Below are 24,131 nucleotides of genomic sequence, written 5' to 3' on the forward strand. Positions count from 1 at the left end.
AAGGTTAACTTGTACTGAACCCATATATTCATTTTAAAAAAAGGGGGGAATTTGTGTTCTTAATCATTGCTGACAGTTGCTCTTAAAAGTGAAGGGAATGATTCACTGTGTAAATACAAAGCAGCATGAACACAAACAAATGGGTGGTTTCTCTTTCCTTTTCCCCAAACAGGTAAACTTGACTGACAACTCTTACACATGTCTATGCAACAGGCAGCGAGTTCCTATAAGGAACTTGCAGAATATTTAAATACAGAAGTGGCATGTAAAACACTTCCTCAGAATATGTAAAGGTTAGCAGAATCCTAAGTAAATATAAAACACATCAACAACAAAAGTTGTGTGTCGTTTGCAAGCGCTATAGTGTGATGGATGTTCACAACAGCTGTGCACCAGAAATACTGTGAAACTGATATTGCAGGAAAGCTTCACTTGCCTTCTGTTTTCTTACCTCTAGAAAGCATCTACTTGGTACAGACAACCACAGTATACATTTCCACTTCCCATTTATAAAATTTAAATGTAATTCAGAAATCAACAATAACAATTCAACTTCATTTTTAAAGAACATTCATCACTAAAGTAAATCAGAAGCTTTGTGATGCTGTGAATTCTGCAAGATGAGCTCAGTTAAACTTACAGTGAGTTCTGCTCGACAACCTGACAAAAGCGGGAACAATTAAACGCTGACCCACCAAATGTAAATGAGATGGATTTGCATAATCCCTCAAATGACCCACAACAATGGTGCCCAAAAAAAGAGAGAAAAAAAGACCTACTTTAAACTGAATGATGCACTGATTCTCCATACTTAAACTAATAATCTATGTATAGAGTAAATTAGTATTATAACAGTTGTTCATGTTTTCACTTTTATTTTTAAATAGGAAAAAAATTACTAACACTATGACTACTTAATGTCATACAATTAAAAGAGTATAACAGGAAACCATTAATATAAACTGATTTGGTTCCAGTTACCAAAAATTGGCACACATGTCCCTCTAGTGGCTAATAAAGGTCAGAATCAGAAGGAAAAACAATCAGCGCGCATATATATATATATATATTTCACTGCAATATTAATAAAAAAATATTTAAAACCTATACTACAAACTGTAAATAAAAATCAGGAGTGCACCTACTTTATATGAAAAATATTAAAAGCACTAACAAATATAAAATGTCTGATTATAATTTTTTTTCCCTTTTAAATAAAAAGTTAAGGACCCAGTAAGTTTGTGGATGGATGCAACATGTATCTAACAAACCACTACATGTAACAAAAAAAAGTAGCGATGGTGACAATACACTTATGGTTCATTCTTGGGATTTCCAAACTTTATCCTGTTTCAAAGAAAGACTCTGTAGAGTAAAATAAATAGAGCCATAAAATATTTATAGACACAGAAATATCAAATTACATAAAACATGTATGAAGCATAACATGAATCACTACCTCTTCGTTATCTGGACTGTGCAAGAATCTCTTGACAGCTCCTGTACACTTGAACCAAACAATTCAGCCGAGGCTTTGAACTCTGCCAGAAGAAATGTAACGTGTTAATATACAGACTGACATGACAAAGACTTCTATAATCTTGCTTTTGCAATACAACAACAGCTGCTTCATACCGGGAAAAGAGGGACAACACTGGTCACCGTCTCAGGATCTGCTGGGTCCTTTATCAGAATGCACAGATAGTATATAATGCTGTGCTGAGGTGGAAACATACAAGGGTGATTATTTTGGCTATTTCAAGATCACAATGTCAAACATGCACAAGTGACTGGAGAACACGGCATGTTTAACGTTACCATATAAACAGCCTCGTTGATCACAATGTCTTTCAGCTTGTTCATCTCAATGAATATCGTACTTTCTCGTCCAGATGCATAAGATGAAGAGAGCTGGACACCGAGGGAACCAATTACGAGAAGGGTCTCATTGTCCACCTTCACAAAGTGAATATGAATCATCATCCCAGCCAGAGTGAGGATGATGGCACTCGACAGGACAGTTGTGTTCTAGACATTTAAAAAAGGCATTAGCAGTCATTAATCTAATTTTAGTATTGGAACACGTTTACGAGTTCATATTCTTGCAGTATCAGATGTTCTTACCTCGGTGAAGAAAAATACAGCATAAGCAAATAACCAAACGAAGCAGGTGTAGATCATCACTTTGCGCAAGGACAGTTTCGGTGAGGTGACAGTAAACTCTCTGCAGAAAGCAGAGTGAGTTTGGCAGTCTAAAGAAATCGAGTTGCCATTTATGTCTGTGAACTCTTCCTCGCCCATGATGATCGCAGTCAGAACATTATATGAATAAGGATTTAGGATTAAGTAGCTTTGACAATCATTTGAAAACAAACAGTGGAATCTTCTTATGGGGTATGGCGTTGAAACTAATAGAAAAGTGTTTTCCCGCCACCTAGTGGACTGGGGTGTGAAAACTAAGAATTTGTTCTAGTGTACCTTTTCTTCAGGATAGAAAGGACTATTTAATTTTACGCGAATAAAAAGAGGGCCAGACAGTCAGTTCAGTGGGTTGTTGCTACTGTTGTGTACCTGGATATCGACCATTTATTTAAAATGCATGTTTAAAAAATAAATCAAAATGTGTTGTACAGGTTCTATATCATGTTGAATTTAAGACCGTATATTGTTTAGAATGGTCTAAACGTCTGTCCTTCAGATCTTTGCTGTCATTATTACATTAAATGTTGTCTGAATACAGTTCATACCATAATTTGTATTTACTAAGGATAAGTGACTTTAACAACATAATATTTGTGAAAATGAACACAAGGAACTTTAAACTTCAGGGTACTTTTTTTTAAAGAGTACTTGTTACAGAAATAATATTCTTTAAAATAATATAGCCTACTTTGACAAATAAGTGAACTAAGTTGTACAGGCTGCAATTTACAATGAAATGAAAGTCGAATAGCTTCAACTTTACATTTAATATTAAATGACAGTTAAAACTTTTAATCAAGTACTTCATGTTTATATATTAAATGTACTTTAAAGCACATCAAAACATTAAGTTAAATGTGCTTTCAAAATACTTTGACATTATAAAGTGCACTTTTTAAAAGTTTAAGTGTTAAAAAACATGAGCAATTTCATTATCTGCAGTTTAAAACAATTTTAAGATTAGATAAAGATAAAATTAAGCACATTTTTTCATACAGGAATGCCCAATGGGAAGTTATTCTTCTGCCCCCTCATATGTTCCCCTTGCACAATCTTGTTTTTGAAGTCATATAGCTGTTGACCTCTGCCCACCCCAACTTTCCTGCCACATCCTACCATAGAATGGACTCCGTTTCCCATCTGGCTTTGCGGCTGGTACCCTTCGACTTCCGCTCCAGTGAAAACAAGCCGATCAGCTGATCTGACCTGGCAACAACATTCACCCGAATCTACCGGGGAGGGGAATCATTTTACAAGCTGGTGGGGAAAAACAGTTATCTTGACAGCAACCGGCTTATTAATTTGTGTTTATCAAAGGGTCGTTGTCGTGTGCGATATTTCAGGGAAGACAGCAGCTTGTTTGATGTAAACTGCGGTGTGATTCTGGCTCGAAATCAGCTTGTTTTGTTCGGTCAAAGCTGGGTTGATCAATGTGTTGTTGGGTGAACATACTTTAAGGACAGTCTGTACGATACTAAACAATTATTAATTCTGCTGCATTAGTCATATTTCTAACCCCCTAGTATTTGTAGTCTTTGAATTTGGAGGTGTTTTTACAGACACGTATGCTAAGCTTGGCTAGCTTGAGTAACAAAGCCCAGGACGATAACACCACCCGAATGTAGCTGCTTTCTTAGTGTTTACATCTGCCAATAAATACATGTCGATTGTTGTTGCTTGTAGTTTGTAAGTTTAGACACTTTAGACTGCTTGATCATTTTAAAATCAACCAGAAAGCTAGACAAGTCTGACCTAGTGCCAGTGCTATACGGATGTCAACTATTTATAGTTCATATTGAATATTTGATTTTAAGCCAGTGTCATAATTTGACATCACATTTCGAATTCTAATTATATTCAAGGCAATCGAGTAAGATATTTTGTTTAATATCAGTATATTTGACGCATTGTATCTTATCGCTCTTGTTGATTGTACATTTAGGTTGGTCTCTGCTGTAGTTAGTGCAACTTTGAGGAATAGCTAAATCAAGATTTACTAAGGCATCTAATACTTTAAACTCGGTCGCTTCCGTTCGGTTCGCTACCTCGCCGTTATATTTAGACGTATAATGAGCAGTAAGGGCTCGTCGGTGGAGAAGGGGGTGAACGGCGTCCTGGTTTGTCAGGAGAGTTACGCCTGCGGTGGCTCCGACGAGGCCGCCTTTGAGTGTGACGAATGCGGCAGCCTGCAGTGCGTCCGCTGCGAGCTGGAGCTCCACCGTCAGGAGCGCATGAGGAACCACGACAGGATCCGAATCTCACCTGGACACGTACCCTACTGCGATTCATGTAAAGGGGATGGGGGCGTTCCGAACGGGGGTCGCCTGAGAGCAGTGGTCCGCTGTCAGGGTTGTAAAATCAACCTTTGTTTGGACTGTCAGAAACGGACTCACAGCGGGGTCAGTAAAAGAAAGCACCCTCTCACCGTCTACCCGCCCTCGAAACCTGCGGAGAAGAACTGCAGCACTGGAGATGAACAGCTGGATGCGTTGAAAGCTAAACTGGAGCAAGTCACCAGCTTTCTTCTAGTGGATGAAAAGGAAGATATGCAAGTAAGTCAGCTTGTGTAACTTTTGAACTTTACACCCGTTTTACATTTTATACAACAGGGGTGGAGAACGTTGATCCTGGAGGGCCACTGTCCTGCAGAATTTAGCTCCAACCCTGAAAAAACGTACCTGTATCCTGAAGACCTTGATTAGCTTGTTCAGGTGTGTTTGATTAGGGTTGGAGCTAAACTCTGCAGGGAAACCGGCCCTCCAGGATTAACCTTCCCCACTCCTGTTATACAAGTTAGTTCTGGTCCTCAAATTTGATTGGCTGAGTGACGATAAAAAGGTGCTCATAAGTTAATTGAATAAAGCTAGCTAGACCAGTGGTTTTGAATCCTGGTCCTGGGGACCCACTGCTCTGCACATTTTGTATGTCTCCCTTATCTGACACAATTCAGTTCATGGATCTCTTTCCTAACGAGCTGATGATCTGAATCGGGTGTGTTAAATAAGGGAGACATGCAAAATGTACAGAGCAGTGGGTCCCGAGGACCAGGATTGAAAACCACTGAGCTAGACCCTCCTTTTTTTCTTTTTCTTTTTTTTTTTGGATCTCGCAAATGGAAATGGATTTGTGCTTTTTGTCCCCCCTATATATCACATTTCCTATATTTTAATTTATGATCAAATATGAAATGCTAAAAATAAGTCGTTATAAATATATATTTAAAATATTGTATTTGAAAATAGATAATGACAGGATTGCTTTTTCAATTTTCCGAATTTGGAATTTTCTTAACTCTGTCAGGCGGAGTGGAATGTGAAAAACATAGAGTGGCTTTGGAGTGGAATGATCACAGAACGCCTTGAGCTGGAGGGGAACTTACTGTCGCTCCGCTTCACTCAATTATGTTGTTCCAGACCAGCTTTTAGCCTGTACATTGCATTGTGACAGGCAAAGCCGATATTTTTCTTACTTTAGAACTACTTACTGGAAGAAAATGGCAAATTATAATTTTTTTTCTCAAAATTAAGTTTTTGAGCTGAAAGTTTTGTGCAAATGTTTTATGCAAAATAAACAAACATAATAATAATAATAATAAAAACCTGTGATACAAGGAAAATGTCTGATATTGAGTGAGGTGAAATGTAACACATTATTAAGCAATATGTTCCATTTCCACAACCTGAACAGGTGAAGGATGAGGAGGAGTTTGTGAGGAAATTAGGCTGCAGGTCCGAGGAGCTCTTGAAGGTGGTGTCCATTTTCGGCAACACTGGAGAAGGCAAATCCCACACTCTCAATCACACTTTCTTTTTGGGTCGTGAAGTTTTCAAAACATCTCCAACCCAGGAATCCTGCACCGTTGGGGTGTGGGGAGCATTGGACCCTGTCCATAGGGTGGTGGTTGTTGACACAGAGGGACTCCTGGGGGCAGGAACTAACCAAGGACAGCGAACCCGCCTCCTCCTGAAGGTTCTTGCAGTCTCTGATCTGGTCATCTATCGGACACATGCTGACCGGCTACATGATGATCTTTTCAAGTTTCTTGGAGATGCATCAGATGCGTATCTAAAACATTTCACAAAGGAGCTGAAAGCCACAACTACACGCTGTGGTTTGGATGTGCCCCTTTCGACTTTGGGTCCTGCTGTTATAATCTTCCATGAGACAGTCCACACCAAATTATTGGGCTCAGGTCAGTTTTGGATGTTTTCTACTTTGCTGTCCTTCTTACCCAACAATAATAAGTTAGGAATGACACTGAAAGATAAGGCAAGCAAAATAATAAAAGCATAATACCTCTCTTTTGCACACACTGTAGACAAGCCATCAGAATCGGCCGAGCGGCTTCTTCAGGAACGTTTCAGAAAGCTTGGCCTCTTTCCGGAAGCATTCAGCTCTATTCAGTACCGGGGCACTCGAACCCACAACCCCCCGACTGACTTCAGCGGTCTGCTGCGCAGCGTGGAGCAGCAGTTAGACAACAACACTACACGATCTCCACGGTCTGCCGGTGTCATCTATAAAGCTTTGCAGGTAAAAAAAATTTTCGTTGATAATCTCAATAACACTTTTAGCTCATTAATAATGTGAAAGGGTGGAAGAGTTGGTTTGAAATGTTCTCTACAACTTTTCTCTAAAAACATTCCTTTTTTTTATCTACTGAAGTGGCCTGTTTTTGTCACATGACTATTTACAAATCTTAAGCTCTGGCCTTGACATATTCCAAAGGACATTTGTGCTATTTCTAGATATCAATTGTAATGTACAGTATTTTGTGTGGCTGATCAAGCTCTTGTTCTCCAGGCTTTGAGTGAGTGCTTCAGTGGAGAGATTCCTGATGAGAATCTGGCAAGCAACTCTTTTTTTCCAGATGAATACTTTACCTGCTCCAGCATCTGCCTCAGCTGTGGGTAAGTCTTCACATCTCAGGAATCTCTCCAGTACTGATTTCAAATCTGTTTCACATTTTTAAAGCAACACTCACTTAGAAGAACATACTCTCTGCTGTTCAAGAGTTCGGGGGCGGTTAATTATGAACTTAAAAAAAGTTTTTGTATGTAGCCTCTTAAATTCGCCAAAGCTGTTTTTATTTAATTAAAAATACAGTATAAACAGTAATATTGTGAAATATGATTACAATTTAAAATGACTGTTTTTTTATTATAGTTGTTACGGCCAGTAACCATTTTAAGGCTCGTTATTTCAACCAATTAAATAAAGGACACAGGCCGAACATATGAAAAGACTCCCAACACCTGATGTGAATTGCAAGACGCCTCTTATTTAATTCACTTAAAGATTCAACTCAAACCTCCAGAAAATAATACACAACAGTTCACAAAGAATATTTATAAACACGATCTAATGAATAATAACAAAGAAAAAAATAATCAGCCCACGGGTAGGAAAGCTAAGAAAACAGACTCCTAACTACACCTGTTCTCGAAACAAACTCTTACCTAACTCCCGAAAAAAAATAAGAATAGGTGAGTCTTCCGGACACCTGCTTCCCTCGCTCAGTTCTTACTAAATAAGCAAAACGTGAACTAATAATATAAATACTACCCGCAACTGATAAGTAAAAAGAATATCACATATCAAAACACAAATTTACAAGTTAAACCTAAGCATAACGAAAAGCAAAAATATAGCCTCAAAGAGGCGATGAAAGAGACGCTTGCGGGAACAATGGGAAGCAAAGCCACAGAAAGAGAGAGAGACCGCCATTTATCCGGAATCCTTGATGACGTCACACAACTCTTGCAGAAGGGAAATCCCGCACAACACCACCTATGGGCTTAGAATGTAAAAGTCACACAGATACACGTAACAGTATATTTTAAAATGCAATTTATTTCTGTGATGGCAAAGCTAAATCTTCATCAGCCATTACTCCAACTTATCCAAATTTAATGCATCCTTGCTGAATAAAAGTATTAATTTCTTTAAAAATATATCTTACTGACTCCGAACTTTAAATCGGTATGAACTATAGTAGTTTTGACTCTTGTAATGCAGGTGGAAAATTCCTTGCATTTACACCCTCCTAAAGCCTGTTCTGAATTACATTTTTAAACAATTGTAATTCTAATACTTTGTGGTGTTTTTTTTTTTTAGCTCAGGCTGTAAAAACAGCATGAATCACTTACGAGAGGGTGTGGCGCATGAGGCCAAACACCGCTGCCGCTATTCAGTCCACTATGATAATCGCATCTATACCTGCAAGGTAAGACATAAACAATGAAACACATGACATGACTGTGACAAATGCTCTGTGACTGCCCAGGTCTGATATTATGTGTGCAAATCTGCTATTCCAGGCTTGTTATGAGAGTGGCAAAGAGGTGATTGTGGTTCCAAAGACGACAGCATCCTCTGACTCACCATGGTTTGGCTTGGCCATATACGCCTGGTCTGGGTTAGTCATGTTATTGAATTATATTCGTAAAAGGTGCATTTAGTTCAGTTCATTTACAGTGCACAGCATAAATGAGTACACTCCCTCTGAATAAATATAAAATATGTATTTTCTTAATGATCACTAATATTCATGGAAAGATGGTAAAATTGAAATGTATTAAATATATACTTAATAAAAACAACAAAATAATATATGCCAATATTTTCTGTAAGATAAGTAAATTAGCCAATTTTGTTTAAATGAAAGATTGCAGAAATGAGTGCACCCTAGATTTAATTCAACAAATGTATAATATTCTAGTACTTAGTATGTCCTCCAGAACTTTAAGTATACTGCTCTGACCCTGGTAGTAAAGCTTTTATATACTGCTCTGAATGAGTGCTGAAGGTGTGACTCCCTCACACCTTCAGCACTCATTCATCCCTATATAAAAGCTTTACTACCACTAAACGTCACTGTGGGTACCAAGCACTTCTCACTGTACTCCTCCTCTAGCAACACCAGAACATTTTGGATGCTTTGGATCCAAAATGATTGACTTGGTCTCTTGAGACCAGAGTATGGATTCCCAGAAGTCTCTGTTTTGTAAATATGGGCCTTGGAAGAGGTTAAATGAGTTTATTTTGCTTTGGCTACAGTAGGTAATTCTAGTGGTGACAACAACCATGCATGTCACTTCTGCAGGCTGCGTCATACTCTGTGAGATAAAGTGTCACTTCTTTCATAACTTTTGCCGGCTCTGAGACAGTTGCATGTTATTTCTCCTGCTCTTTTTCTAGCAAAAATTCACTCATCACTAAATGAAAACTTAAAGTGAACACCTGATTATTTCAGGAGCCTTGTCACCAGTCCATTGTTCTTTGGTAATTGATCAAGCAGGCTTGTTGGAACATTATATCTCCAAAGAACCCTAACATGTCATCATGTAAAGAGTAATTGCTGAATTTAAGTTTTAGAGGGGGTGTATTCATTTTTGCTGTGCACTGTAGATGTAAAGGACTAAGTTGGGCTTTTTTCTTTGCAGATATGTGATCGAGTGTCCAAACTGTTCGGTGATCTATAGAAGCAGGCAATACTGGTATGGGAACCAGGACCCTGTTGATACAGTGGTTCGGACTGAGATCCAGCATGTCTGGCCAGGGGTGAGAGTAATCTGCTGTTTATCCCACATATCAATATTTAAATAGGAAAAAAGAACAAGCTTTGTTTACTTTCACGTTTATGTCCCAGTCCGACGGATTCCTGAAGGACAACAACAATGCTGCGCAGAGGCTGCTGGATGGTGTGAACTATATGGCTCAGTCTGTTTCAGAGCTAAGCGTCAAGCCTGCCAAAGCCGTCACTGCCTGGTTAACAGACCAGATTGCCCCTGCTTACTGGAAGCCCAATTCTCTCATCATGGTGAGTATTAATGCTAGGCCATTTTAATGTGGCTTTTTTAATGAAGAGAAGTCTTCACTAAAACACTTAAACCTTTTCTAGAGATGTAAAAACTGTGGAGTGGAATTCCAAGATAATGATACAAAGCACCACTGTCGGGCTTGTGGAGATGGTTTCTGTGATGGTTGCTCCTCTAAGACACGGCCAGTCCCTGAGAGAGGTTGGGGCCTGGCGCCTGTGCGAGTCTGTGACGCCTGCTTTCAAAACAGAGGAATCCCAGAAGGTATACCAGAATGTAGATATTCTGATATAGAGATATAGATAGATAGGTGGCCAAAATTGTGGCTAAAACTGACAGATCTGAAAATATTGACTTTTTTTGCCTCCAAAACATGATTTCATTTCATAATGTTCATGAAACATGCAGATGGTTGCTCTGAGCACAACAAATATCAGATGAAGTGAGTCGTACTGTTTTTATCCACGTAAATTTAATATTTGGTATGTCAACCTTTTGCAGCAATTATAGTAGCACATCTCTCTGGCATAGTGTCGATATATTTTCTGAGAACTTCAACACTAATGTTATCACATGCCTTCTGCAACTCAAGCCAAAGGCTTTCCTTTGAATGTACAATAGCTCTGTCCAGTTTATTTTCCAACTCGCCCCAAGTTTGTTGAGGGGCTAATCCATCATTTTCAGTGTTTCAGGAGATTCCCTCCTTCACAGGTAGTTCTGGCAAAAGTTCGTCTTATGGGTATTGTAACGGCCAATTCAACAAAAACAACTGAAGCCTCTTAAATATGTGAAGTGTTCTAAAACTTTTGGCCACCACTGTATATTTTTTATATATATATAAAAAGTTTGAAAGTACTACACACTTGGTGTCAGATACTGGTGCAACATGTTGTGACATAAACACACACTATTTCAATCCATAACATCATAATGCAATTGTTTTACTTAGAACTACTGGATGCAGCGCTGGAAGAGGAGCAAGGTGGCACTCTGATCGCCAGGAAGGTGGGAGAAGCTGTTCAGAACACATTAGGAGCGGTAGTCACTGCTATAGACATCCCTCTTGGTGAGTTCTTCACTCCTCTAAAAGCCTATAAAAAATTTAACATGACAGTATGTTACTACTAACAAATGCATCAATCTATTATAATGTTAACTAATAATAAACCTTTGGCTTGTTCAAGTAACCTCTTCTGTTATCTTTAGGATTAAGCATTTTAATTTCATAAGAGTTACATACTTGCGCAGGAATTTCTCAGCATATATAAATGATCAATTGCGTTTACCAGGTCTGGTAAAAGACGCTGCCCGTCCAGCATATTGGGTCCCTGACCAAGACATCCGTTGCTGCCACCAGTGCCAACGTGAGTTTAATGTCCGTCTCTCTATCCATCACTGCCGTGCATGTGGACAAGGAGTATGTAACGACTGCTCCCCTGATCGCCGGGCCGTGCCCTCCAGGGGTTGGGACCATCCTGTGCGGGTATGCATCACCTGCAACCAGAAATCTGGAGAGCTCTAGCAGAACCGAACATCACTCTGCATTATAAAACATCCCTGTATGTGGCTACAGCGCTTCAGGATGGGTTGGGAGGGAAAAAGCACTGCTCTCGAACCAACGAATGATTGTTTGAGAGGAACATCTCTGCTTTTTGTCCCAACACCTCATTCACGTCATGGTCTTCAGCTCTACATAAGCTGTTCACAGTTTAACATATGTAATGGCCTACATATTTTCTTCTTTTAAAGGTTAAATCCAGCAAGAAAATAAATCTGTCAAACCCTCGACAATCCTTTGTCTACCATGCAACACGTTACCTGTGGGCAGGCCCAGATGGAACGCTGGAATGAGCGTTTTTGGGAAAATCAGCAGAATGGGTTTAAGCATGGTAGAAAAAAAGAGTGTTAAACATGAAAAGTGCAAAATATTAATTAAGTGCGTTTCATTTCTGTGGCTGCAGATCCATATGGGCCTTCCTGTGGGTTAAGGCAGCTAACATATGGCCTCTACATGATACATAGACCGGTCCTGTTGTGTTGCTCGATTTTCATACCGTCCTGTTGTGTTGCTCAATGTTCAGTTTAAGGAAAGATTCAGTTGCTTTTACCTGTTTAAAACACAAGGTTGTCCATATTGTTTTGCATTCCTTTACCCTCCAAGAAACCCTGGTGTAGATTTTAGATTAATTCCTATTTGTCTCTATTATTTGCTGCCTGTTAAGAAACAGATCAGGCATGATCATGCAAAACTATCAGATGTTGTTCAGCATAATTTAAAGACTTCTTTATCGTTTATTTTAAATGTGTGTACTCGAGCAGGACGTTTTTGTTTGAGGTTTTTAAAAACGGACCTTGAATCACTAACACTGTTGCCGAATCAAACTGCATAGTGACTCTTAACACAAAGCCATGATGAAACCACACAAATGATGTGGCTCTGCATTATCTGTAAAAAGAGATGCCAATCCACATAAATCTCATGTTATCGTATGGCAGTTGCTCTTATTTAGCCCCAGGTCATTGAATGTTTTGTTGGCCAAACAAATAACTCATTACGTAGAATCAGGTTATCGTAGGCTCAGTGAGGCATGTGTGGATGACCGAATATGACTGACACAGACACAAGAAACATGAATATCATTTTATGTTATTTGCACCTTGTATGCCAATTAAATTAAACTTGAGTACCTCTAAGAGTGTGGCTTAAATATAAAATTGTGGAAATGCATATTTGTACTGAAAGGGACTGTTTTCTTATTTGTCCATAAAATGAAATTCCATGGGGTCCAGTGTTGTTTTTCATTTTATGGACTAAAACAGTTAAAACATTTGAACAAAGTTTGGATTTATTTTGAATTGAAGAATGGTTTTCCTTTGTTTTTTTACAAAAAGTTCCAGCACATTTCAAGTAAAATATTTCCAGAAAAACAACATAACATGAAATTGCACTTTTAGGAGGAATGTTTCAAGTGACCATAATTTAGACCTTATATTTAATAAGCTTTTCCAACAATTAATCTATTGATGACATAACGGACAAGAAGTATTCTGAATCCATCAGAGTCTAATCTAGAATATTATGGAAAAAGAAAAACTAAAGGCAAATGGTAAAATGTCAAGATTTTGGTCAGTAAGACACAGTAACAATGATGTATTTACCACACAGCAACCTGTGTTTTTAGATGGCAAATGTTAGCACTGACTCTCCAGTGTTAGACCGTCCTTATAGTCTTTGTTGTAAGAGTAGTAGTACAGATCATGTCGGACAGCCATAAGGAGTCCAGGAAGTCCTCTACTACCACCCAGCTGGGAGGAAAACACCACATTTGGGATCGAGTCTTTCCCTGCAGGGTGAGGTGAAGGGATGGTCCTGAGGAGATGGCTGTCATGGAGGCTCCAGAGGCGAGTGTAGCAGTCCTGACCCACTGCAAACGGCACACAATGAGATGCGTTACAAGCGTTGCGATTGAACTGAAACTATGGTTTCAATTAAAAAAATATATACCAGCAAGCAGCAATCCTTCTGGCTCATTGACATGAATGGGTAGGTAGGCATATTCATTGAAGTGTCCTTCATACTGTTTGACGGACCGCTTAACACGGATGTCCCACAGCTTTATCTGTTCAGCGACAATATAAAGGGAGAACAAAATTAATAATTCAATGCTCTAAATTGTTATTAATAGCATGATGGTCTGTGGTCATTTTAGTTGTTTATCAGACAGACCTTGCCCAGCATGTCAGCAGCGAGGAGGTAGTTCTCATCCTGTAGCAGTTGGACCGAGGTGATGGCTGACTCCTGGAAGAAGCGGCTGGTCTTCCAACCCTGACCGCGACCCCTGTCACGCTGACGCAGGTCAATGCTGAAGATCTCTCCTGAGCGACAACCGTTGAACAACACGGGAGCCTAATTTACGAGATGCATGGCACAAAGTGTCACACAGATATCTTTGCTCACATGCATAAAGTAAAAAAATGTGAGAAGATTGATAATATTTACAAAAGCTTATTATTAAGAGCGTCAGCAGCACCACATGCATACATTGTGCTACTCTTGTGAACAAGCTTTGAAGACTGTCATGGAAGAGAAGAAATTGTTGAATAAAGTCATTTTTATTTTATTTTCACACAAAAAGGTTTCGTAGCTTCATAAAATTAAAGGTCATTGCACACCGAGTCTGAAATTTTCGCATGCGTTTTTCCGTATTCCCCACCCTTTCCTATCAAAATGCACGCTACGGATGCAAAAACGCAGAAAATCGAACCTGATCCGAATTTTTTTTTTGACGGACGAAAGTTTCGGAGGCAGTGTGCAAACGTGATTGACAAACGTGAGGTCATATTTATTTTTTAATGTGTGAAAATTTCGGACTCAGTGTGCAGTGACCTTCAGGTTGAACCGCTGATTTCACATGGACTATTTTAACAATGTCCTTCCTACCTTTCTGGGCCTTGAACGTGGTAGTTGCGTTGCTGTCTATGCAGGGTCAGAGAGCTCTCGGATTTCATCAAAAATATCTTAATTTGTATATTCTTAGTAAAAAGTGCTGCTGGGGTGTAAAAAATCCATTAAGCAGTGCTCTTTGGATGCGGGATTCTTTCGTATCATCAAAAAAAAAAAAAAAAAACTCATAAATCCAAGGCACTCGAATAGTGTGAAAAAATTAAAAAGACTTTATTCACATGGCCTTTATTCAAATGACAACACATTTGTGCACCGACGCGTTGCGGCTAACTCACCTTCATCAGGGTGTCAATTTACAAACACACAGAGTTAATTTAAGCAATCAGTTCATCACATGACGTACTACATCATGTGATGAACTGATTGCTTAAATGAACTCTGTGTTTGTAAATTGACACCCTGATGAAGACAAGTTAGCCGCAACGCGTCGGTGCACAAATGTGTTGTTTTTAAATTCTAAAGCCATGTGAATAAAGGCTCTTAAATTTTTTCACACTACTTGAGTGCCTTGGATTTATGAGTTTTTTTGATATCTTAATTTGTGTTCCAAAGATGAACGAAGGTTTTACGGATTTGAAACGAAATGAGGGTGAGTAATTAATGACAGAATTTTCATTTTTGGGTGAACTATCCCTTTAATAAAGGATTTTTTTAAAATATAATTTTGCATGAACTTCGTATTTAAAATTGTTACGCATATCAAAGGTGCACTCTTTTTTTCGTGTGTTGTCGACTTGGATTTGTTCTCAAATTTAGTGGTATGGATGCAGCATTACACAATTACACAATCATTAATTAATTCTGTAAAATGCTTTAATGAGGTAAAAATGACTGAAAGCACTTTAAATTATAGTAATATTGAGAGGGACTGGAAAGGAGGCGGCGACAGAAAGAGACAGATATGATGCAGGTTAGACTCAAAACCACAAGCATGTGCACCACCATTGCGCCATGGCCACGACTTCATGGTTACTTGGGATGAAAAATCATTGTTTTTTTCTCACCCTCAGGGCAAACTGTTGAGCTAAAACATCACTGCCTGCGAGGTATGTCGCTCTGCGTCCAGTCACAGCATCCGTCACAATCACTTGTCGAGAAAGGCCTAGATATACAAAAGAAATCTAAATATATAAACAGTAAATTGTCATAATATTTTGCAATATTACTATTTTTACTGTATTATTAGCCACGGTGAGCATAATTTTCTTTCCAACAGCATATAGCAGAAACGCATACAAAAACTCACCAGTGCTGAAAGTTTTATCAGCCTGTGGGTTGAGGCACCATGCACATGACCAAGCTGTGGAGATCTTAAAACTGCACAGCATCCCTGGTTGATCTGATGAAAAAAGTCATTTCAGTTTAATAAAAGGAAAACAAATAACAAGTGTTTTTTCATTTAAAAATGTGGGAGACCCAAAAGGAAAAGATTTGTACCTGGATTGAAGTTGCTGAAAAGAGAAGCAGGTAATAAGCTTACACAGCCTGGGGTCTGAGAAATGCCCACCAAACACAACCTGAAAAGACTTGTCAAGAAACACTTCCTCATCGATTAGAGATGTTTGTGACTGCTTTATTTGATCAATTGTCATTAATAAAGTAAATATGCAGGTATGCTCCTATTGTAATGATATAGTTTACGCACTTTATTCAAACTAAGAGTTATTATTTGATCTACATTCATAAGTATTTTAGAATTAACAAAGTGAAATCTGAATGAAGAAAGACTAAGTTTTAAAACTAAGGATATTAACCAATGCCAATAATTGCATATCATAAGAATATAGTATGTAAAGTCCTTCTTGCACCTCCACATCTGTTTCGTGGTAATGTTAACAATTTGTTGACCATTTATTTTATTGGCCACTGATTGTGAACATTTCTAAAAACTGACTCCCCATTACAATTTCAAAATAAGCATAAAAATAATTGAAGATTTAGTTTTTAGTATCTAAAATGTTTGAAGGATACAGAACATGAGAGTCTGTATGTGTCACAGATGCCCAGCACACAGAGTTCACCTGAAACAAAATAAAAAGGAAATAGTTTTCAGTACTATCAAACTGTTATTTTTGGTGAAAGGAATTCATTTGAAATTCCCCTGGTTACCTTGCGGTTAGTGAAATAAAGGTTATCACACATCTCAACCGACAGAGAGCCTTTTCTGCAGCCGTGGAAATTCATAATGCCGTACTTGCAGCCTCCGTGTGACACATCATTTACTGTGAAGACTCGCTCACAAGCTGAATCTGCCTAATAAGATTCATCCAGAAAAAAAAAGGAAAACACAGTCAGTCTGCCAAAACTTAATCTTCCTTCTGCTAGTTTTTCAAAGAACAGACAACTGGAGGCCAAAACCTCCAGCAACACCTGCCAGCAATCCATTTCCATGAAAACAAAGAGTAACCCACAAATGGTTTGACTGTTCTCAAGTTGCCTGTCCTCAGCATAACAGGCTGTTTTTCCACTGAGAACACATTTAAATGGACAGAGTTGCCTCAGAAATCAAGTTTCAAGTTTTTCCATTAAATGAGAGGCTTACAACAATAAGATGGAAGTTATCTGTGTTCGGGCTGGTAGAGTTGGAGCTCTGCACCTCCAGCCTGTGACGTTGCATCCCGCTGACTTTCATTTCATGGATCAACCTGCAAAATGAGAACACCCTAGGAATCAAATTCATTTTGGGATCCATTTTTTTTCCTGGCCAAGTACTTTCTGAAAAACGTTGCATCCATAAGATATTTTATGTCATACCTAGAATAGGAGCTTGGGGGCAGCAGACCCAGATGTCTCTTCTGTAATAGCAATGCAGAATTCAGCCCAGTCCTGGGAGCTTTCTGAACATATAAGGGAAAAACGAGGAGAAAGTGATTCACTTGCACATCTCAATACAATGATTTATTACCAACAAAACCCATCCAGCTACTGCAGATATGCTTGTCCATAAAACACACATAGATTTTTCTCAAAGAACTTTACAGTTGGAATTCAGTTCAAAAATGTGATACAAGCATTGAGGAATGTCCATATAAACTACATATACATATAGCCAGAGGACATATTCAGTAATTCCCCAACTCACCTTCCTAGGACCATCATCCTCTGCCAGCAGCGCTGATCTCTTTTTCTCCTCTTCCTTTTTCTGAAGTCCTTCTTTTGTCAGAGGGTTACAGTTGTTGTGCCCAGGCAGCAAACGAAAGTAGCGGTTTTTCTCTGGGTCAAAGTAGAAACCTGGCAACTCTATAAATATTAATTGTTAATGGTTAAGTGAATCATTTTGGACTGACAGGAAAAAAGACGTAAAGGGAGATGAAGTAAGTAAAAGTTCACCTGGTGCAGATGAAGATGCTGAGGATGAACTTGCAGCACTGTCAGAACTAGAAAAAATTATAATGTTAATGGCTAATATAAAGTTAAATACAAGCCTAACTGAAAATAATCCAACTAAAATTTCACCGGAAGGAACTGACCTGCCAAAATCACTGACTCTAGGTCTCAATACTTCAGTATGATTGTTCACTAAAATAATGACTCACCTCACGTTGTTTCAAACCTGTATGAGTTTCTTTTGTGGAACATAAAAGCATGTTATGCAGAATGAAAGCATTCACTTTGACTGCATATTTTGTCCATCCAATAAAAGTGAATATTACTGAGGCATTCTTTCTGCTTGACATCACCTTTTGTGTTCCACAGAAGAACTTAAACAGGTTTGCAACAAAATGAGGGCAAGTAAATGACATCATTTTCATTTAAAGGTGTGTCTAGATGAAAAAATGATATACTGTCTGTGATATTTACCTGTATTCCTGCTCATCGTGGGCTGAACGGTGTCTGCCCCGCCACTGTGACTGATTATGGTGTTGGTGACGGTCCCTGCCACTCGATCGCCAGTTCCCCCGCTTCATTTCTACTTCTCAGGAGTCATGCCAGTAGCCTATATCTCAAAACAGATTAATACCTTATATATATATATATATATATATATATATATATATATATATATATATATATATATATATATATATAGGGAAAATTGTGTATTGCTTTTAGGTTTAGCACATATGAAGGAAAACCTAAACCTTTTGGAGTATTATTTAGAAACTGAGCAGTGATGAAAAACAGATTTGTTATGGAGCTGAACAAGGAGCTAACATGCTAAGACTACTATTATGAACACGCACGTAACTCGTGCGTTTATGTTAACGTTTAGTCTTGCAGAAGATAACTCACGTTCATATACTGATTAATCGCTGAAATAACTTGTAAACTTTATGCAAAAAGGAGAGTCACAATAAACTTACCTGATAAAGAAGCACTCGTGCTGACTTCCTGTTTGGAAATATGATTTCCTCATGACACCGAGAATTCCCGCCTCCTTACTGTTCATTGGTCGAACCCTGAGACTTTGCGATATTGAAGTAATGTGACTGGATAATGAGCTGTCAATCACGTTAGGAGCCGTCTCGGTGACATACAGAAACATACACGAAATTAAAGTAATTAATAAACATATAAATAGTTATAATCAGCACGATGTAACTGTGTTTTAATTATGATCGTTATATATGTATTTATATTTAAAAGAAAAACAGAAAAAACAATATAGGGAAACAAACATCTATACTGTTTATTTACGTTTACTTATATTATCATATATAATAGTGTTAATGAATTAAATTACATTTTTATATTTAAAATAGGCCCTATATAAATCTCCAAGCACAAACTGTGTAGTAATGTAGCAACTGCAATAATATAATTAAAATAAAAATCTAGTTAAAACTGACAGATGAATGTTATTTTTCTAAAAGCTACAGGAGGCTCTTATTCTGCTGCTGAATGTAAAACAACCCATGCAGTTTGCATACATAGCATTACTTTATCTCTCCAACTTCCAAACAAGTATTCTTAAGTAAAGATTTTGAAATATTTTTTTATAATTTTGACAGCTCTCGGAAGCCACGCCCAGATTCTGATTCCTAGCATTGTATTGGCCAGACTGCCGGACACTGAGGTCCGTATTGGCTGCTTTTCTTTCACAAGGTTCCCAAAGAACTCAGAGATTTGGAATATTGGGTTACAGTGTGGCAAAATGGCGACTGTCATTCAGAATCCGCTGAAAGCGTAAGTAATTATAAACATTATTTTCGCAAATGTGCTGGATTCCGCATGATTTAGAGTGTGGGTGCAAATCGAGTCTCGAATAGGACTGTATGGACCGTGCATTTTGTATTTCAAGGAATTCTGTCCCAAACGAATAACTGTTTAATCCATGTAGTTTGGCTTTGTGTGGGTGTGAAATGTATATATACATATGTAAATACACTAGAAGCGTTGTGTTCGGATATTCATTCTGCAAATATGCAATATATGTGTCTCAGCATTCAGCCTCTGATGGTCAGTGTTAGTGCAGCCTTATTTCGGATGCAATGCTTTGAGAGTGTAACGTTACAGACTCCGTTGACTTCTTTGCAGGACACCTAGATAAAGCCTCAGCCATATATGAAATCTGTCGGGATGAGCTGTCATATGACTACACGACCGCGCTGTATGCCACGCTAAACAACTTATAACGTAAAATAATCATTTAAAGATTTAGATGCAACGTGGTGAAGTAAATTGATTATATGTTTCGGTTGCATTATCGTTTTAAAAATGCCTATAAGAAGACATCGAATAATTACCCCGTTGTGGCCTATGGAGAACTGACAGACCCAGTCTAATTGGAAAGTGGCAAGTTGCAGAACGAGTAAAATATGAAATATGTGCATTTGCTTAAGAATTAATTAGATAAGTTTCTCTAACGCGCATACAGCTTTCAGCTGCATCAAGCTCTTTCGTTTTTGTGCACTCGCGCGATAGTAAACATTACATCGGATATTGTTTAATATACATTGATATTTGATGATATATTATAGTAATATAAACAACAGGCTAATAATCATGAAGTCAAGAGATAAGTGATGCATAACAATGGAAGTCCTGTCCTGTTCTCTGTTGTTTGTCTGTTGAAGTGCATGTGACAGAATTCCAGGTTCTATTACATTATATTTATTAGTGCGTTAAGAAGAGGTTGCCCTTATTACTGGGATTTGTCAATACCTTTTGGTGTAGACTGAGTAGTCCTGATGTGGAATATTGTTGGAATTGGTTTTAAATATTTGATTTCTAATAATCTGTCATCTTGACATTAATAAAGCAAATATATGTCACCCTTTCAATTTCACATATATATCTTACTCCTACATTGCATAGTGAGTGGAATATTTGTAGCTCTGCAGGCATTTAAAACAAAGAAAATACTCATGCTATATAATAAATGTTATTACATTTATGCAATATCTAGTCATGTTTTGTAACATATTCATTATACGTGTGTGTATTGCATGACTATAAGTATTTATTTTCTTTGGTCATGTCTTATCTTGCAAAGGAGTGAGCTAGGATTGCATCTGGTGCCTCCTCAAAAAAAGAAGAAGGTTGCATTACACCCTTGGATTCATACCCACCTAAATCATAGTTACTTTAGTGATTCATCTCCATTCAAACTCAAGCTGATTTGTCGATGTAAGTGTGTACACTGAGGGGGATGCACCATCTCTAAATGCTGTGGTGGAGCAGATTAGCAATATCCCAGGATCCCTCAGTACCCATCTGTTCTGATGACTAGCCGCAGAGATGTCAGTGGGCAAGAGACAGGAGCCCCATCTGCTCCAGATCAGGGACATAAAGCTCCCCTCCCATCCCACCAAAAAGACATCAGGGGGTCACCGGGAGCAGGAAAAGGAGCCATATACACCTGTCTGAGCACACTTTTATGTTTTTCTATTCTAATACTTTGCTATAAAAAAGTAAGCATTTTCCTTTATTGTGTTATGGAGGAATCTGTGAATGTTGAATTTGGTTAACAAAGACTGTTGCTGGTGTAATTTGACTGTTTTGGCTATGCTGTTTTTTCTTTCTCTGTAAATCTCATTATGTTGCCCAGGCAATTAATGTGTTTCTTGTCTGGTTGCTTGTTCGTTGTGAATGAGATTACTTCCCACCGCCGTTAAACACAAGTGTTGTTTTCTACCAAGGAGCAGTCATATATATACTGTGTTCAACAGCATTTAGTCTATTCATTTATTAGTGTCTGAGAGGGGTCAGGTGGTTTGCATTTGTTTCATCCCATATAAATTGAAGGGGCGTTGAGGGGGTGAATATGTGGGGTTTAGGTTAAGGCGCTTGCAGTAGCCTGCTCCCTTCCCCCCATCTTCGCTGTCTGGATGCATTTCGCTTTCGCATTACAACTGCACTACAAACACCGTTGAGCCCGAGGTCTTTGTGTGTCCAGGAACAGGGGTTTGTGCCGTGATAGACTCCACTACTCTAAACCCTTTTCCTGTTTAGCATTTGTTTCTTTTTGTATATGCCGTACATGTTTTTAGTCAGCTGAAATAATATGGCTTGAAAAAGAATGGAAAAAAATAAATAAACTGAAAGGAAAGCATATTTTACATGCCTCTCTTCATTCGATCCCATAATCCATTTGCAAACAGTCTAGACCTCTACATCACCTTTTTTCTTTTCTTTTTTGAAAATAAAGACTAAATATTTGCTAACAAGGCTGACAACTGCACACTTCAGGACTTCTTCAAGCTCTTCTGCCCTCTCTCTTGCTCAAGGCCCTTTCTTTATTCACCGCTGAGGGGTTTCTCTCAGAATGTGAGTGATATCATGAAAGCACAGCGGTCTGATGGGGCACCTATGTTTAGCTTCCTCACAGCCTAGATTTGCTTCAAACTCTTCCAGACTGACTAAAGAGGTTCACAGCAGAGCTGAATTAGGCATTGCATTTCCATTACAGTCATACATGATTTCACAAAAGATTCATAATAAATCGTAAAACTACAATTTCTGGGTACAACTTGCATGTGAATTGCCATCAGAAAAGGAATCTTCTAAATACTAGTAAAAGCTAAATAGAGTAAAAGCTTCAAGTTTGTTTAACTGTACATGATTTGCCTTTTGAATAGGGATAGGAGGACATTGAAAACTAATATAATACACTACCATAAGTTTGGGGTCAGTAAAATGAAGAAAAAGTAATAATAAATCAATTCAGTTGAGATGCATTGAACTGATCAAAAGTGGCAGTGATTTTTACACTGTTACAAAAAAAAATCGATGTCAAATAAATGCTGTTGTTTTTAACTTTTTATTCATCAAAGTATCATATTAAGCAGCACAACTGTTTTCAACATTGATTATAAGACAAGTTTCTTGAGTAAGAAATCAGTATGATTTCTGAAAGATCATGTGACACTGAAGACTGGAGTAATGACGGCTGAAAATTCAACTTTACAATCAATGGAATAAATTACAATTCAAATATATTAAAATAGAAAACCATTGCTATAAATTATAATAATATTTCACAACATTACTCTTCTGTATATTTTGAAGAGGCCTCATTCAAAAATATTACAAAATCTTACCGACCAAACTTTTGAACAGTATATATTTCCAATATTTAGTTAGTTCACCCAAAAATGAAAATTCTGTCATTAATTACTCACTCACATGTCGTTCCAAACTCGTAAGACCTGTGTCGGAGAAGAATTGTTGAATAAAGTTGTTATTTTTGTTTTTTTTGCACGCAAATTGTATTTTCGTAGCTACGGATGTCACATGGACTATTTTAACGATTTCCTTTTCTGGGCCTGCGAACATTTCAGTTATATTGCTGCCTATAGAGAGTGAGAAAGCTCTCAGATTTCACCAAAATACCTTAATTTGTGCTCCGAAGATGAACAAAGGTTTTATGGGTTTGGAACAACATGGTCCCGATATATCACGTAGTGCTAAAAATGACAGTAAAAATAGTCTAGGTATGGTTTATATGCCATTAAACAAAAATGAAACCTGCAATTAATGATTAAAATTAATTGAAGTTACATTGTTAAATGCCTAAATTCTATGCTTTTTGGTATGGTCACTTGGATTAACATGGTCATTTGGATTTGAATGTGGTGCACTTAGTGCCCTGGGTGTTCAGAGAGAGAGAGAGAGAGACTACAGCTTCTGTTTTCAGGCTCTTCATCTCCCCATAGACACACAGAAAGGAGCCTGACTGTGATGGATCACTCTCTTCTCACTATACACTGTGGAGGGCAAATCTCTATTCATATCAGCACCTTCCTATCCTCCGGTGCACTACAGACTCTTTTAAAATACCCATACAATCACTTAAAATGCTTATTCTGTTTGGAGAGAGAGTTTAATTTAAAGTGAGAGGTTTTAAGAGGTTTCGAGGTGATGTAGCAGATCAGATCATCACAGAAAGCCCCGCCCCCAAATTAGCACCATTGGTTGAGCCAAATGTTGCTGTGTTTAACATAAAAATTGTGCACTTCATCTGGAAATCTGGATTTATGATGAAGCATTTGTAGTGAGATTTCTGAATGAGTAGGTGATTTGAACAAGAAAGCCATATGAATAAAAAAAATTATGATACAGCATTTCAGTGAAAGCAGATCTTGTTTATTTGCACTGATGAAAAGCTTCCTTAAGAAGTGCTTCGAGACAAGACGTCTCTGTGCTCGTCTGTGCTAACTAATGAAAGCTTAATCACATTTGGAGAGACGGTTTACAAAGCA

General features: G+C 38.0%; 4 protein-coding genes across 9 annotated transcripts in view; 2 read left to right on the forward strand and 2 right to left on the reverse strand.

Moving 5' to 3' along the window:
- Positions 1-491: 491 nt before the first annotated feature.
- On the reverse strand, positions 492-2,421 carry LOC306843908 (phosphatidylinositol N-acetylglucosaminyltransferase subunit H-like). Of its 2 annotated transcripts, XM_079375618.1 has the most exons (5): positions 2,125-2,421; positions 1,819-2,028; positions 1,636-1,719; positions 1,460-1,541; positions 492-1,365 (listed from the first exon to the last, which is right to left on the reverse strand). In XM_079375618.1, the coding sequence occupies exons 1-4, from the start codon at positions 2,299-2,301 to the stop codon at positions 1,467-1,469; spliced, it is 546 nt and encodes a 181-aa protein (XP_079231744.1). In that variant the 5' UTR covers positions 2,302-2,421; the 3' UTR covers positions 492-1,365; positions 1,460-1,466. The 2 variants fall into 2 exon arrangements, with proteins under 2 accessions (XP_079231744.1, XP_079231745.1); XM_079375619.1 differs by lacking the exon at positions 492-1,365 and having other exon boundaries at positions 1,380-1,541; positions 2,125-2,415.
- Positions 2,422-3,373: 952 nt separating this feature from the next.
- Positions 3,374-12,807, forward strand: LOC306844186 (zinc finger FYVE domain-containing protein 1-like). The gene is made up of 11 exons (XM_079376133.1): positions 3,374-4,754; positions 5,890-6,394; positions 6,521-6,735; positions 7,006-7,112; positions 8,320-8,428; positions 8,523-8,620; positions 9,648-9,765; positions 9,854-10,024; positions 10,106-10,286; positions 10,972-11,088; positions 11,312-12,807. The coding sequence occupies exons 1-11, from the start codon at positions 4,272-4,274 to the stop codon at positions 11,542-11,544; spliced, it is 2,337 nt and encodes a 778-aa protein (XP_079232259.1). The 5' UTR covers positions 3,374-4,271; the 3' UTR covers positions 11,545-12,807.
- Positions 12,650-19,514, reverse strand: LOC306844187 (DDB1- and CUL4-associated factor 4-like). 2 transcript variants are annotated; one of them, XM_079376134.1, is made up of 14 exons: positions 18,792-19,514; positions 18,289-18,424; positions 17,818-17,864; positions 17,570-17,727; positions 17,242-17,324; positions 17,030-17,132; positions 16,597-16,740; positions 16,459-16,508; positions 15,925-16,004; positions 15,734-15,826; positions 15,492-15,589; positions 13,750-13,929; positions 13,528-13,642; positions 12,650-13,447 (listed from the first exon to the last, which is right to left on the reverse strand). In XM_079376134.1, the coding sequence occupies exons 2-14, from the start codon at positions 18,393-18,395 to the stop codon at positions 13,215-13,217; spliced, it is 1,491 nt and encodes a 496-aa protein (XP_079232260.1). In that variant the 5' UTR covers positions 18,396-18,424; positions 18,792-19,514; the 3' UTR covers positions 12,650-13,214. The 2 variants fall into 2 exon arrangements, with proteins under 2 accessions (XP_079232260.1, XP_079232261.1); XM_079376135.1 differs by having other exon boundaries at positions 18,289-18,430; positions 18,792-18,847.
- LOC306844188 (zinc finger protein DPF3) overlaps positions 19,493-24,131 on the forward strand; it is a 36,161-nt gene continuing 31,522 nt past the window's right edge. For all 4 annotated transcript variants that reach the window (XM_079376136.1, XM_079376137.1, XM_079376138.1 and 1 more), the window contains exon 1: positions 19,493-19,614. In XM_079376136.1, coding sequence (XP_079232262.1) covers positions 19,583-19,614 — 32 coding nt within the window. In that variant the 5' untranslated portion in view covers positions 19,493-19,582. The remainder of the gene's footprint in view (positions 19,615-24,131) is intronic.

Source organism: Barbus barbus (assembly GCF_936440315.1).
Source record: "Barbus barbus genome assembly, chromosome: 24".
Classification (NCBI taxonomy): Eukaryota; Metazoa; Chordata; class Actinopteri; order Cypriniformes; family Cyprinidae; genus Barbus; species Barbus barbus.